At 40.2% G+C, this 14,905-nt stretch overlaps 2 protein-coding genes across 4 annotated transcripts in view; one reads left to right on the forward strand and one right to left on the reverse strand.

The window, feature by feature from the left end:
* Positions 1-5,226, reverse strand: part of TRAPPC12 (trafficking protein particle complex subunit 12) — a 49,230-nt gene extending 44,004 nt beyond the window's left edge. Inside the window, exons 1-2 of one of the 3 annotated variants that reach the window (XM_071441383.1) lie at positions 5,140-5,226; positions 3,025-4,235 (exon numbers count right to left, since the gene is read on the reverse strand). In XM_071441383.1, the coding sequence (XP_071297484.1) occupies positions 3,025-4,230 (1,206 nt within the window). In that variant the 5' untranslated portion in view covers positions 4,231-4,235; positions 5,140-5,226. Of the gene's footprint in view, positions 1-3,024; positions 4,236-4,742; positions 4,912-5,053 lie in introns of those variants that run through there. The other 2 variants (XM_071441391.1, XM_071441398.1) reach the window with 2 other exon arrangements.
* The window catches only part of EIPR1 (EARP complex and GARP complex interacting protein 1), a 74,042-nt gene continuing 64,363 nt past the window's right edge, over positions 5,227-14,905 (forward strand). Inside the window, exons 1-2 of the mRNA XM_071441410.1 lie at positions 5,227-5,358; positions 13,900-13,983. Of these exons, the coding sequence (XP_071297511.1) occupies positions 5,317-5,358; positions 13,900-13,983 (126 nt within the window). The 5' untranslated portion in view covers positions 5,227-5,316. The remainder of the gene's footprint in view (positions 5,359-13,899; positions 13,984-14,905) is intronic.

Consider the following 14,905-nt stretch of genomic DNA (forward strand, 5'->3'; position numbering starts at 1 on the left):
TATAACTGCATGTGTATATACAGCATTGGAATGAAAACTTCTACATGTACTCCACATAATTTGCTATATTTTCTTCTATGTATAGGTTTCAGTCAGCATTGACACATTCAGATTTATTTCCTTTTTATACTATTTTCATTCACAGATCTTACTAAATATTCCTCAAAGATCTTCTAAAAACCAGAAAGTTTTACAGGTTTTTGTAATGTACGTTAACATTGAAAGGTACAATCTATTGATCAAAAATAAACATGCACACGGTAAGTTAGCCTTAAATATCCACAGAAAATAAACTTTGAGAGATCATAAGCCAAAGTAAACAGCAACCCTTCAACAAGTGTTATAAATTTCAAAAGAACTAGCTGCAGGCATCAGTCAGAGAAACTGGGCTATCTGAGCTCAATAGCTGTTTGCCTAAAAAGAGAGTGAACTGCATATAATAACAACAGCGTTTAGCAATGAAAAACACAATTGACATTAAGTGTTTCAACTTTCTCCATGGACAGTGCTGGGAAGTATATTTGTGTTTTCTGTCTAGCTTCTTAAGAAATGAGAACTACTGTTTCACTACATGGAAATTTTTTACCTCTAATGATGTCACTTACCCTATGAATAAACAACAGATCTGCCTGACAGAAGAGTCCAAAGAATTAAGAAAAGACAGCATGTGCAAAATTACATAAATACAGAAGATTTTTTAAATCCCCCCCAACAGTACTTTGGATCCAACAGTCCTTTGGTGTAGGAAACAGTAAAAATGAATGTAATGAAACAAAGGACAATGACAGAAGAGAGCAACTCATGAAAAAAAGGCATAATGGAAAGAACATAAAAAGCAGTACTCAGATTTGTTCTGACACTTGGACATTGCTGCTACAGATAACCTTTACCATCTTTACCACAACCCAATGTGGTAAAATGTTTTTTAAATGATTGTCACAATGTTTTTTAAATGATTGTCAAAAAGTAGCATGTAGCTGAAATAAGTAATTCAGTATTTTTCTTGGTGTGATTTATTGACATAAGACTTGTCTTACAATATACTTCCTGAGCAAGCAGGGCAAAAAATAAAGTCCCAAGCTTGTCAATACATATAATGTGAAATTTCAGTCCTTCCCTGAAGCACACTTAGAATTCACTCACTGCAAACGCATTTTTCAACCAACTTACCTGTCCACTACAGGTAGCTTGGTTTAACATCTTGCATCAACATTCAGCATTAGCAAACTATTCATACCAAAGCTGTAATGACCCTTGTGGGAAGCTACTTTAACATTGAAACTATACCTCCCACAATGTTTCAGTTGACATTTCAAGCACTCTACAATTACAAAGTTAAATACACAATTTGCAATACTATGGAACAATGATACCAAACCAGGGAATGTCAAATTAGTCAAGGCATGAACTCAGGCCACTGAAAAGCAGTAACTGAAAGTGAGGAAAGTTTTCTAAACATAAGCACTTCAGAGCTTTTCCCTGTGGACATGTCTATGAAACTCTTATAAATTATAGACAATGAAGAAAACATCAGGATTTCCTTTAATGCCATTGATGATTTTACATCAGGTCTTTACATTACATGGACATTGTCAAACATCTTCCCTTCAATTATGTACTAAATGGTAGATCTGCATATTTGCACATGCCCAGATTTAGGGGCTCATCAGCAGAAACAAGCCTTTAATCCCTGACTGAGGAAGGTAAAAGAGAACTATTGTAAAAAAGGAAGCTTGCAAAAAGGAGACCATCATCCTTGGAGACTGCAGAAGGGATCACTCCATCTGTCTAACTGATTAGCTGTCAGGAGAGAAAGTGTACACACTGGAATAACTCATCAAGGTCTAAGGGATATTTTGGGTACAACTGGAGGAGGAATAGCTTCCTGTTATAGTGTTTTCTTTCATGCTAATTATTTGGCTCTGTGATAACAAACTAATGTTTTAAGATAAAGCAAACCCAAGAAGCAGCAGCAGTGTGGCATGGTATTTATAGCTTGTGACAGAAACCCAAGATTTTTCAGACAATTCCTCTAGAAGTCTGGACCTGATTCACTCCAGAAACTCTTCTGATAGCTCCTGCAGATTGGGAAGTTAGTGCAGACTGCTCTCTGCTTGTATTTGACTATTGACTGATGGTCTTTGTTATGCATAATTAAGGATTAAAGCATCCAAACTCTCAACACCATCTATCTACACAACAATTCTATTATCCAGAGGCATAGATATCAAAGAGTAGGATTAGCCTGTTTCAAGAAAAAAACCAAAACATCATGATAGTAAGCCTGGCTGAGCAGCCAGGATAAAACTACTTCATGAGAAATTCTGTACTTACATGAGAATACATGTAAGTAAAATTTCCCTAATTCTGAAAAAAAATGCTTTATGCCTTCTCACCTGTTAGAAATTGATAGACGACAAAAATTACTTTTCACTACTATGTTGTTTGCTTTGTGATCTCCTCTAGTCTTTTAATTTTGGGGTTATCCCTTGCCAGCAGCTTGCTGCAGTACTCAATCTTTCTTAGAGGTTATACCTTTCCATCACTTGGGGAAGATAGAAATGATGCCATTTCAGGCAATGTTAACATTATTGAGACCTCTGTGAACACGAGTGAAATAATTTCCCACTCAATCACAACAGGGAATTCCACAAACAAAGCTGTCTGCTTAGACTGTAGCACAGCTTAGAGGGTGTGTATATATTCCAAATGTGACTATTATCTTACTAACTCAGAGGACCAGAAATAAAGTACTTAAAAATACAAACAGCTTTGGCTTCTATGGAAGCTGTCAACACTGGTTTTCAATGCAGCAAACAAATGTCACTGTGAATAAACGAGATCTGGTCTTAGCCTCCTCCTACAAGGCAGCAGTGACACTGCATTTTCTAATTAGGGTTGAAGTAATACACACAAGGTGACCATCAGCAACAATATGAAGTACTATGATATACAGATTATTGGACAGATCTACAGTATTTCTAAAATATAATCACAGAGGAAGACACAGTAATAGACTCTTACCTGGATATTATCGAATTTCAATCCAGGCATGGTGAGATTCTCCTTGTCTATGAACACAGTGCTGTATTGTTGTGTGGCAACTGAAATGAGAACATTTCTTGTCTCCTCACTAGGAATCCAAGCATCATTTCTTCTATCTAGTTCACTCATATTTAAGGCTGTGGCAAATGGGTCATCACTCCCAGCAAACACAGCTTGGATTTGTGAGAATGGCTTGGGGGATTGACTTATTTCTAGAGATGATGGGGGACCACCTGTTTCAGGTCTCCCATTTTGCACAGGGAAAGCAGGGTTAGATGAAGAACCATCTCCACCATTAGAAATAGAGGACATTTGTTCTGGAACTGAAGAGCTTGCATTGGGATTACTAACAGAAATAAAATTGGATGTCGTGAATGAATCAAAAAAATCGGAAGCTAAAGTATTGGTGTTAACAGTGTCACCAAAGAACTTGCTTAGACTGGGACTTGGCTGAACCACCTGTGGATTATACTTCACGGGAGTCTCTATGATACTACTAAAACTGGGAGATTTCACCATCTGAGGCTCAAAACCATCAGGTAGGAACAACTGTGGCTGGGAGCTAGCATTGTTTGCCTGGCTGAAGATGGTGCACACAGGAATGGGCTCAGCCTCAGACGATGGTTTGGTAGTACTGGGTGACAACATCTGGTCCTCAGATGTGCTTTCATCAACATTATTTGGTTTTGTTTCAACAGGAACATTGTTTCCCAGCTTTGGTTCCTCCTTCACTGCTTCCTGAATCGAGTCTTCCTTTAAAGATGCCTGATCATCTGTTCCAATCTCAGAAATGTCTTTAGGAGTTTCTTCATGCTCAGTTTCACTCTCATTACTTAAAAACTCTTCTTTATCCACTTCTGTCTGTGTTTTTTGATTATCTTTAGCTTCTATTTGGTCTACTATCTCCTGAAGACAACCAAGTTCACCTGTGTCATCTTCACTATTGTTTGGGGAATCTGAAATAATGACGCTCTCCATCATTTGCTCATTAAGTTTATCTACAAAATTATTTGAGTCCTCTGATACAGTTTCATTCCCTTCAGACTCAAATTCATCTCCACCAAGGTCAATGGTTTCCTCATGAAAGAGAATTTCTTCCTGAGTTTTCTGCTGAACTATGTCTCTGCTGTCATCTTCACCTGAGGCGCTCTTTGCATCCTTAGCATTGCTTTCATTATTCTCCATAGTAACTGAAAAAGGAGAAGCCCCCACCAAAACAAGAATTAGTTTTATTGTTTGTATATTGCTCAGGTGCCATAGCAAAACTCTTAAGTACCATACAAAAGTAAAATACCAAAGTATTTTAGTAAATATACCATAGTAAAATTCTTCCTTTAAAAAATAATGATTTCACTATTTCACATCTTCCCTTTGACATTTTTCATTAAATGTCTAATCACAGAATCAATTCTGAAAATATTTTCTCTTTATCTTTTCTACAGGTCGTAAAACTATTGAGATTGAAAACCAAATGCCTCCCACTAAACACACATGAAACAGTATCATAGAATGGTATCAGAGAATGGTTTGGTTTGGAAGGAGACCTTACAAGATCATCTGATTCCAAACCCCCCACCATGGGCAGGGACACCTTCCACTGCACCAGATTGCTCAGAGCCCCATCCAACCTGCCCTTAAACTCCTCCAGGTGTGGGACCTCCCCAGCATCCCCGGACAAGCCATTCTAGCGACTCAACATTTGCTTTCCTGGTCGTAAGGACCCGCTAGGTCCGGTTTCAGCAAAGCGCAGCGCGGGCTCCCGGCTGTCAGCAGTGCAGCTGCCGAGCACGGCCGGGCTCAGCCGGGGCAGCGCTGGGCAGGGGCAGCTCTCGGCGGGGGCAGCTCTCGGCGGGGGCAGCTCTCGGCGGGGGCAGCTCTCGGCGGGGGCAGCGCCCGGCGGGGGCAGCGCCCGGCGGGGGCAGCGCCGGCCCGGACACCCCGCGGTGGGGGTGGGCCCGGCCTCCCCCACGGCCCCCTCCAGGCACAGCTCCAGTGAGCACCCGCCCACCCGAATGACCCTCAGGTCGCGCGATCGCTCCGCTCCGTCCCGCTCCGTTCTCTCCCCTCCCATCCCGTCCCGTCCCGTCCCGTCACCTCCGCGCTGCCTACGCCGCGTCCGGCGCTGCTCCTCCCGCACTGCGCCTGCGCTCGGGCCGGGCCGGGCGGGGCTGCGCGCGCGCAGCTCCCGGAAGCGGCCAACGACGGGCCGCGCCGAGGGTCAAAAAGCATCGGACGCGACGGCGGCTGCCTGGCTGGGCTGGGGGGGTCGCGATGGAGGACGACGCGCCGGTGATTTACGGGCTGGAGTTCCAGGTGAGCGAGAGTGGAGGCCAAGGGAAGGTCGGCAGGTGCCGGTCCTCTCTTCGAAAAGGTGCTGGCCGCGGGGTTGGGTGTGTGTAGTGGGGCAGAGGAGAGCCCGCCCAGGGGAGACCGGCGTCCTCCCTTCTCCCCCGAGCCGGGACTGGGGCACCGCGGGTACCGCCGGGTTGTGGTGGCTTTTTGCAACCGCGTTCGGGCGTTTAAGGGCGCCCGGTCAGCGGCCGGGAGTCGTTCCCCGCCCCGAAGGGCGCTGTTTGCAGGGCGGGAGCGGGGCCCGCCGGGCTCCATCTGCCCGCCGTGCCCGGGGGTCTCCTGCCCGGGGGACTCCTCCCCGGGCACCGCTCCCGGCTCCGCTCTGGAAAAGGCTTTGTCTGGCGCTGGAGTACTACCAGAGTACTGTCAAAGAAATCCTTAATTCTGCCTTGTCAGAAAAAAAAAATTAAAAAATTGCTTTTCTGAGGAGAGAGCATGAAACTGTTTCCAGTGAGTTAGGAATTTTAGTTGGTTGCACCCTACCATAAATCTGCGTGAACTTTGTGGGATCTCCCTGTGAGGTCCGTGTATGTGCATTTGTCCCATGTGAGAAATCTGTCCATCACATCAGTATTTTATGGCTGTAAAGAAGTGGAACTGTCTAACTCAGAAACTTATTGATCCTCTTCTTGGAGGAGCACAGGTGTTGGGTTTAATGAGGTTTCTGTAAGTTCTGGGAAAGCAGAGTGAGAGGGACCCTAATTCATTCCTCCTCTGCCTAAGGGCTTTACTCAGCTGTGATGTGTTGCGGCTGGCTCATCATCACTAGCCATTATAGCACTAATGCCTGCAGAAGAAAACCAGCACCTCCTAACAAAGCAATTAATTCTCCAGTAGTTGTAGCAATAGAAATATCTTCATGTGGAGTTTTTTTTTTGCTTTTGGCACCTTTGCTAAAGTGTTCGTGAAAAGTAATGTACAAAGGTTCTTTGTAACAAATGTCCTGCGTGCCGAGTAGTGTGCTCTGTAGTCCTGACCATACCAATAGATTTCATTAGCAAATTTTGTATTTGTTTGGTTTTCCTCTTGTATAGGAGCTCCTATGTAATGTTCACCTGCACTAAATGTTGAATCTACTGAAATCTGATGAAGTCTGATAGTGTGCTCTTTTGTATGACCGTATTTTGTGATTGGCTTGAGATGGCTGTAACTTGTACTTAAAAATTAAGGAAACTTATACTGAAAACTTTTTTGCAGATGAGAATATATATCCTGTACTTAATAACGTTCATAGTTCATTTCTAGTAAGTCATATATAATCCATCTTCCAGAAATTTAGGCAAGCTAGTGTGTGCTGTCTGGGACCTCCATGGACCTGTGTATCCTGCCCCCTGCCATACTATATATCTGCTACACACTTCTCTCCTGTGAAGTATGTAACTTGTTGGAGTTGTCTGGCAGGAGGATAAAGCAAAAGGATGAATAAAGTGGTTGTAATAAAAGGAAATTACTGTTAATACAGATCACTTAGGGAGAGGGTAAGGAGAGATATTTATGCATAAGTCAGGGAGTGTAGAGATGAAGGCTGTGTTGCTGATCTCCATTAACTCCCAGTGTTTCTTTAAAACAAATCGCATCTTTGTGCTTTTTGAAAATGGAGACACCAATATAAAAACTTAAACCTAAAACTGATCTGGTTTTTCCAACTTCCATCTCAAGGTCTAATAAGAAAGATGATTATTTTTTTTCAAACATCTTTTCTTCTGTGTTGCTAGATAATAGTGGTTAGCTGTATCATCACAATTACTCCTTTTTGTCTGAAAGCATCTCTTCAGCAAAAGTTTTAAAAATTTTTGCTTTGCATCTCATTTTTGGGCTCCAGCAGTCAGTAGAAGTCCTTCTTTGGCCACTGATGGAGAAAGTGTAGTTGTGTAAATGTGCTTTTCATGTGATCTAATGTAGCCATGTTTATAGGAACATAAAGGTGATTCCTCCTACGCACTATCCACCAACTAACTTAAAATTAATTCTCCATGGTTTTTGTTCATTTCCATGTACAGAATGTGTTCTGATGTATTGGCATATATAAGGTAACTTAGAATAATGAACAAATAAATTTTCTCTTTTTTAATCTCTTGGGTGTGTCAGTAAGTGATATGAACATTGTACAGACATGAAAATTATGTGTGAGTGACACTTTTGGTGACTTTTAAAAAGACAATCTCACCATGGTTATTCTGCTTGTCCGACTGCAGTGAAAATGAGAAGATTATAGTGGGTGGTGAATGAAAATGTGAGATACTGCTTGAATTAAGGTACTGAGTGATGGGACTGTGCCTCATGATGGTGAATACAAAGCAACAGCAGCAGCTGCAGAACATTTCAATACCAATGTGGTTCTTCTGAAAGGAATATTGGTAGAAAGAATCAATATCCTCAATTGATGAGTGAGGTTCCAGGAATATTGCTGAGAGCTGTATTTTGTAAGCAGAAATTATGTTGTTCTTGTTCTGTGTAGAGTTGACCTGGGCTCTTTTTCGGCTATATTCTCTAATCTGACCTCTTTTTGGGCTATATTCTCTAACCTGAAATACATGGTATGTCTGCCCCATGTTGAATTGGCTTTCATTTTCAGGGAGTCACAATTTTCCCCCATGTTTTTCTTGAGGTTTTAAACAGTGATGTTTTGAGCAGATATGAAAGCACCACTGAACATCTCAAAATATCGTGTTTGCCTTACTCTAAGGTTGACTGGATAACATTTATAGCCCTGGAAATGAGCAGTGGGGAGAGGTGCTTTCTGGGATAGGCATTTGGCTCAAGCCTACATCTTGCTTGTTTAAAAGCATGCAGAAGCCAGCCAGCATCATGAGATGAGGGAAGAGGAACATGAGTTATGCCAGAAAGTGGTCATTTTGGAGCGTGTCTTTGGCACATTTAATGGGTTTGGGGATACCACAACACTGAGCTGAATTTCAGCATGCTGGAGACTCCTACTGCATGTTGCAGGAGGCAAGGACCACAGAAAACTGCCTGGCTGAGCACAGGGCCATACTGCCCATGGGCAGCTCCAGCACCACCCTGAGCTAGGGTCTGGCTGAAGCAGGATTGAAAGAAGTGTGCTGATGCTTTGATAGTGTTAGTGTTCTGCCTTGTGGTCATTGTGCTTCTTGAGTAAGTGATACTTGGTCCATTTTGTGTTGTCTGTAGGTTTTTAACAGGTTTTATGAATCTGAACAGACACTTGATTTTTTAGGACTTGCCTGCTTGCAAGAATAAGGTGAAACTTAATTTCCCTAAAGCCAAATGTGTTTTCTTAGAGTAAGAAACTTAAAGCAAAATACCAACTGAAACAGATTGTGGAAGACCTGTGACCAATGTGTGTACACCTATTGTCATCAGTATGTTTTGAGAATAGCTCAGCTGACTTACCTGTGATGGAGTAAAAGCCAGGTGTAGATTTACTAGAAGTGGTAAAAGGGTTCTTCCCTGGAAAATGTGTGTTGCTTGTGAGCTGCCCAGGGAAAGCTGTGCTGGCTTTCAGGCTTGGCTCTGTTCCTGTGTGGGAGTGCAGAGCCTATAGCTCCTATTGGCAGTGGTGTTCACTTCCCTGGGGGAAGCTTTGGGGTCTCCTGTGGGTTCAGAGAGAGCAGCCTAAGCAGAATGTGCTTAATAATTTTGGTCCAGCTTTAGCAACGTCTTTGGAAGATTTACTTTGAAAATTGAATCAGTTTAAGAAACTGCCTAATAATGTCTTACTAAATTCCTAGCTTTTGTGTCAGTTCTCTTTCTTCTCTAAGACTACTTGCCTCATGAGTGCCAATCCTGTATATTTAAAGCCTTTGTGGTTTAAAGTGTTACTAGAGGAACAAAGGTAGATAAATGGCAAAGCTCTCTTAACTAATCCCCCAAAGATCTTCATAATGCATGAAGTGAAACAGTTGGAAAGTATTTTTTAGGACCCTTAAGCAATTAGTAGGCTCTTCCTAGTGTTAGGTGTGGTACAGAATAATGACAATATAAAGATACAGGCAGGTGAACTTGAAGGAATTTTTACAGGATGATTGTTACCTTCATGAGAAATGAATGAGTTTTTCTGAGGATGGTTGTGCTATGCAGGTCTGTGTGCAGATTGCATTCGTTGCTGTGAGGGTTTACAGAATCTGTCAATCTTTGTGATAGGGTCAATGCACTAAATACATTGGTGGTGGGAATTCTTGTGCTGTGAAAGACTTGGGGAAAACAGCTGTCTGAGAGCATTGAAGGTCACCTGGGCATGTGTGCTGCCAACCTTTTCACTGATAGTCACTGCAGCTTATTAGAGTCACTGAGAGAGTCTCCTACTGTGGTGGGAGAAACAAGGCTGTCTTACCGAAGTAAAAATCAAAGTCTACTTCTTGGAAATTGAAATTGTGCCAGAAGGCAAAAATAACATTCATGACATTAGCAGCCTGGAGCTTGTCTAGGGGAGCAGGGAACTTGTATTCTGCCTCCAGAATGAGGCATCAGCAAATCCAGCTCCTCACCCCAAGTAGCAGTACACTAGTCCTGGTTTTCAGCATAAGCAGATGGTCAAATAACTTTAAATTCAGATTTAGGGATTTCAAGCCAATACTGTATCCTTACATTTTGCATTGTAAGTTCATGGTTTGTTAGTACAGATTGATTGTATGAATTTCAAATTATGCCTGGTTTGAAGAATATTTTTTGTTTGTATTAAATATAATACAAATATTCAAATGTTGGGGTCTGTTTGTTTTCTTGTTTGTTAATACCAAACCAGTGCAATGCATCAGCACAACAACATGTGTTGAGCAAATACTTTTTTGTTTGTTTATTAATGCCCTAAATAGTAACAGTCAAATTATCAAAACAAACAAAAAAAAACCCACACCACAACTTTGTGCATTTGGCTGGTATTTCAAAAGATGTTGAGGAGTGAAAGTTTTTCAGAAGAAATTATTAACCAAGTGTAGAGAATCCATGCATTGCAGTTCCATAATGCTCTTAGTTTAAACCAACCTTCTTCACCCTTTTGAGGTTTGCCATTGTGTTCTTCGGGATCATCTCTTGTTCTTGTCAAGTACAATAGACTCTATTTCTTTTTATCCAAGGTTTTTATTTTTCTGCAGGTGGCCTAAATTATCAAGGGCAAGGTAGAAGGTGATCTTTGCCCGGCATCACACTGAGCATAGTGTAGGCATAGACATGATGCCCAGTCTCCAGTTAGTTTTACCTGCATTCTTCTACAATGATTGTTTTTTCTTTTGCTTTATCTTGATCCTACTTTCTGTCATGCTTGTGTTCTAAATGTCCTTTGCATGTGCATTTACTGTAGTGGATTTGCAGTTCAGTTGTCCTGTTTTGTAAAACTGCTTGTTTTGAACTATGCATGCTTCCTCATAGGGCTGTTGATAAATATGAAATCTAGACATGCAGCCAAAAAGTTCTTAGTGGTTTGCAATGTTTTAAACTTTTCTTGCAAATATTTTTTTTCCTACAGTTAGGCCTTCTTTAAAAAGGAAATTATGTAATTGCACAGATTGTTGCATTGTCTAACACTGTCAGTTAGGTGGGATGTTGAGAGCGTGTTGTAAGGATTACTTGTTAACTAGCTGCTTGTGTCTCTCAGATGTGTATTCTGGTTATTTTCCAAGCTTTGTGCTAGTTTTTTTAGTAAGTAATAGGCTAATACCTTGGGTAGAATCCTAAAATGGTTTGGGTTGGAACAGACCTTAAAGATCCTCCATTTCCAATCCCTCCCTGCCATGAGCAAGGACACCTTCCACTAGACCAGGTTATTCAGTGCTCCATCCACCTGGGTCTTGAAGTCCAGGGATGGGGAGTCCACAACCTCTCTAGGCAACCTCTTCAGTGCCTTACCACTCTCACAGTAAAGAATTAATTTTTTTAATATCCCATCTAAACCTGCCTTCCTTCAGCTTAAGGCCATTCTCCCTTGTCCTATCTCTATGTGCCCTTGTGAAAAGTCCCTTTCCACATAAGCTCGGTAGTAAACTCTTTTTGGGCTTATATTCTGTGTTCTGTGGGTGCACAAAGACTTAGAAAATAAGCAAAAAATGTAGTAAAATGAATATTGATTAATCCAAACCAGTGGAAATTATTGTTTGTCGATCTATGAGCTGCAGTCAAGGTAGGATGCTTTATGAAAGGTTCTATTTGCAACCTGCTCTGACAAGATGACAAAGTTAAGGCACTTTGCTTGATCTTGACAGCACTCTGGATTCAGCTGTATTGTTCATTACAAAGATTACTTGGTGTCTTCATTTGTTGAAAGAACTTCTTTTTCTCTCAGAGTAGACAAAATTACACATATCTTTGTGCAGGAGACAAGTGAAAGTCAATTGTGCTGATATTGATATTATGAATCAGACTTCCTAATTTATGAAGGCTTGGCAAGTTTGAATTTTGTATCCTATGTATGGATGTTGCTGGGTTTTTTTTGTCAGGGAATAAACAATAGTGTTTCTTCTTGTAAAATGTGTCTAAATATTTTTTCTCATGCCCTTTTTTTTTTCTTTCTGCAAAATGAAAAATTATTTTAAGGAAAAGCTAGAGAAGCTAATGACATAAATGTTACTCTGTATTTACATAAGTTGATTTTGGGCATAAAGTTTGTCTCCAACTTTATGCATTTTTGAAAGCAGCTTCACCAGACCTACTTGAAAAGCTTTGAAAGGGCTGGAAACTTCTTTTATTTCTTTATTTCATTAAAGGTCCTAGAGGTCTCTACTTCTCTTTGATGTATAGAAACAACAGAAGCTTCTTTGACTTGAGATACATAGCTGTTGGCTCATTTCTAGTGTTTTTTTCAAAATAATTCAAAGCAGATCTTTTAAATGAAATGTTTGCAAAGATCTGCAAATGTAAATTCTGTTAAATACAAAAGCTTTTCTGCAATCGCCTTGGTGGACTTAAGTTGTGTCTATCAATCAGGAACACTCTGGGCTTGTTGTAGATGAGTGCTACATAAATAAGAAAGTAAAGCAAATTGGTATGGATTCACACTGATCTTTGATCTGCATTTTGAGTATTTGGAACACAAACTACTCATTATATTCTCTAGTTCTTTTTTTTTTCCCCACTATATAGATATTATAAATGTAGGTATGGGCTAATAGCTTGTTACTTATAATCTTATTGCATTTTTAAACTTTTTTGCTCTGTCTTACACAAAATATTACACTGTTTAATTTAGACATTTCAGATACCAGGAAAGAAATATCTGCTCTGTACAAGTCCAGAGATTATTCCTAAAAATTAGTTTTTTCCCTATTGCTACTGCTGGACAATGCCTTGCATGGCTTTGCTTTATCTAAGAAAAGTCAAATATCTTTAAGTTGCTTTTCTAGAATTAAATTGCTCTACATTTGGATATTGGGATCTAATATATTCCAGATATTCCCTTCCAAGCTTTTAGGCATCTTTTTAATATCAATTTGAAAACAAGTTTCAAATAGAATGATATTGAAGTGTTTCTGAGTCTGAAGGTAACAAGCTGCATGACAGGATGGCAGTAAGAAGGGCCATTCAGCAGTTACCTGAATCCTTCATCAGTATTTGCTTGAAATATTTGCCTTAGTGTCTGGAGAGATCGGAGCTATTTTGTGCCAAATAGGATGTGAATCGTAGAGATTTATTTTTAGATTAAAAAAAACTCATATTGAACAATATTATTACGGGTATCTTGCATGGAGAAATAGCAGATATTCCTCACAATATATAGTTGATAAAAATGCCTTTGAGTATTAGTTTACCTGCCATTTACTCAAATTTGTCTAAGAGTCTCTGCTACTGACTAGTGCAAACTAGTGATTTTGGTTTTAGTTCAAGCTGTGCTTGAACTATCAGTGTCTCCCATGGCCCTTAACTGCTTTGTTTTGCTTCTTTCAAGACTGTCGTTGGTATAAGTTGAAGAAGCAAGGCAGAGACTCTAGCAATGCCATTAACATAATACAACAAAGAAATAACATTATGATAAAAGTTTTAAAGATAGATAACAAATTACTTCTCCCATCATTCATCTTTCTCCCATCATCAAATTACATCTCCCATCTTATCTCTAATGGGCTTCAGCAGAAAAGAGGTGGCTTGGTTTTTAATTTGCTTCTAAACATGGTGGTTAATGGTGAGAAAAAAATTAATTTTTACATTGGCATGTTCAACCTGAGTGGTGTGTAAACTCTTGTAAAAACAGCTTCTTCCTTGGATATCGTATTGTTTTTTAACAATAGTTAAAAATTGTCCACTGTTCTATGGAGTTTTTTCAGATGATAAAGGAAAATTAGTTTGGGAGAGACGCTGCATTTAATGTTATCCCTGTTATAATGAAGATCAGGTCATGTATTTAGCACCTGTGTTCCTCAATCCTCACAAGTACGAGAAATTGCACAAAAAATGTATTAAGCAAAATGGGCATAAAGGGCAAGAAAGTCTGCCATTTGAAAGAACGTAATGACAATGGGTATATGTTTCAAATTTTTTGCTGAAATTAATTGATTTTATTAATTGTACTTTTCTAATGGCTTTCTTCTTCCCTAGGCACGAGCTTTAACACCTCAGACAGCAGAAACAGATGCAATAAGATTTTTGGTTGGAACGCAGTCTCTTAGATATGATAATCAGGTAATTTTTCTGTCAAATATCAGTTGTAATTTTTACCACTTTTTGTAACATTGTTCTGATATCATCCTTTTTCCTTTCTCCCCCCTGTTGAGTATGAGCATTGATAGTCAAGTTGAAGACTTTTGTAGGTAGACTGTAAAGATATTGGTAGGAAATGGAGGTGAATGAAAGCTGTGTGCATTTTCTGAATATCATATCCCTCTTCTAAATTGTATGATCAAATCAGATTAGTTTACTAAAGAAACTGCCATATTTTTGTTAATTTGAATCTATAGATGCTCTGGAACTATCTTTAAATCCCTGAAGAGATGCAAAGTAAAACAAAATTCTTTAGGCCTTAATTGCTTTTAATGGGACTCTTTGTACATGCACAGTTCAGTGTACTGAACATGATGCTTCATAAACGTGATTTTTCAATATTCATTATTGGAAATCAGCTGTGTCCTTTCTGATCATTCAAACAATTCAAATTAAAATTTGAGTTACTTTCATGTCTTAGTTTCTATTGGGCTGTTTCTTCTGAGGTTAAGTGTACGAGTGGTAATTTTACAGCAAATTTAATTTTTGTGACTGAATTTCAGTAGAAACGTACTGAAACAAGTTCTTGAGGCTGAAAGGGTTAGAAGGCAGTACTGAGTGCAGGTGGCAAGGCTTGGGTGGCAGGAGAGCTGCAGGAGTGGCGTCTGAGAAGAGGCCAGGGGTTGCCTGTGCCAGACACAGCTGGTTCCAGTGAATCCACTTCAGGACACAGGTGAATCATTTTCCCATGAAGGCCCTGTGCTGAAGCAGAGGAACAGAGTGAGATGCAGAGAGCATCAGAGAGAAAACACCCATTGCCACCACTGCCCCACATCCCCCTGCCCCACTTGAAAGGATCAGAGGAGTCTGGTTGAAGTTCAGCCTGGAAAGTGGGGGAGAGAAG

This window comes from Agelaius tricolor, unplaced genomic scaffold (assembly GCF_023055355.1).
Source record: "Agelaius tricolor isolate 1412-34295 unplaced genomic scaffold, bAgeTri1.0.p SCAF_1, whole genome shotgun sequence".
NCBI lineage: Eukaryota > Metazoa > Chordata > Aves > Passeriformes > Icteridae > Agelaius > Agelaius tricolor.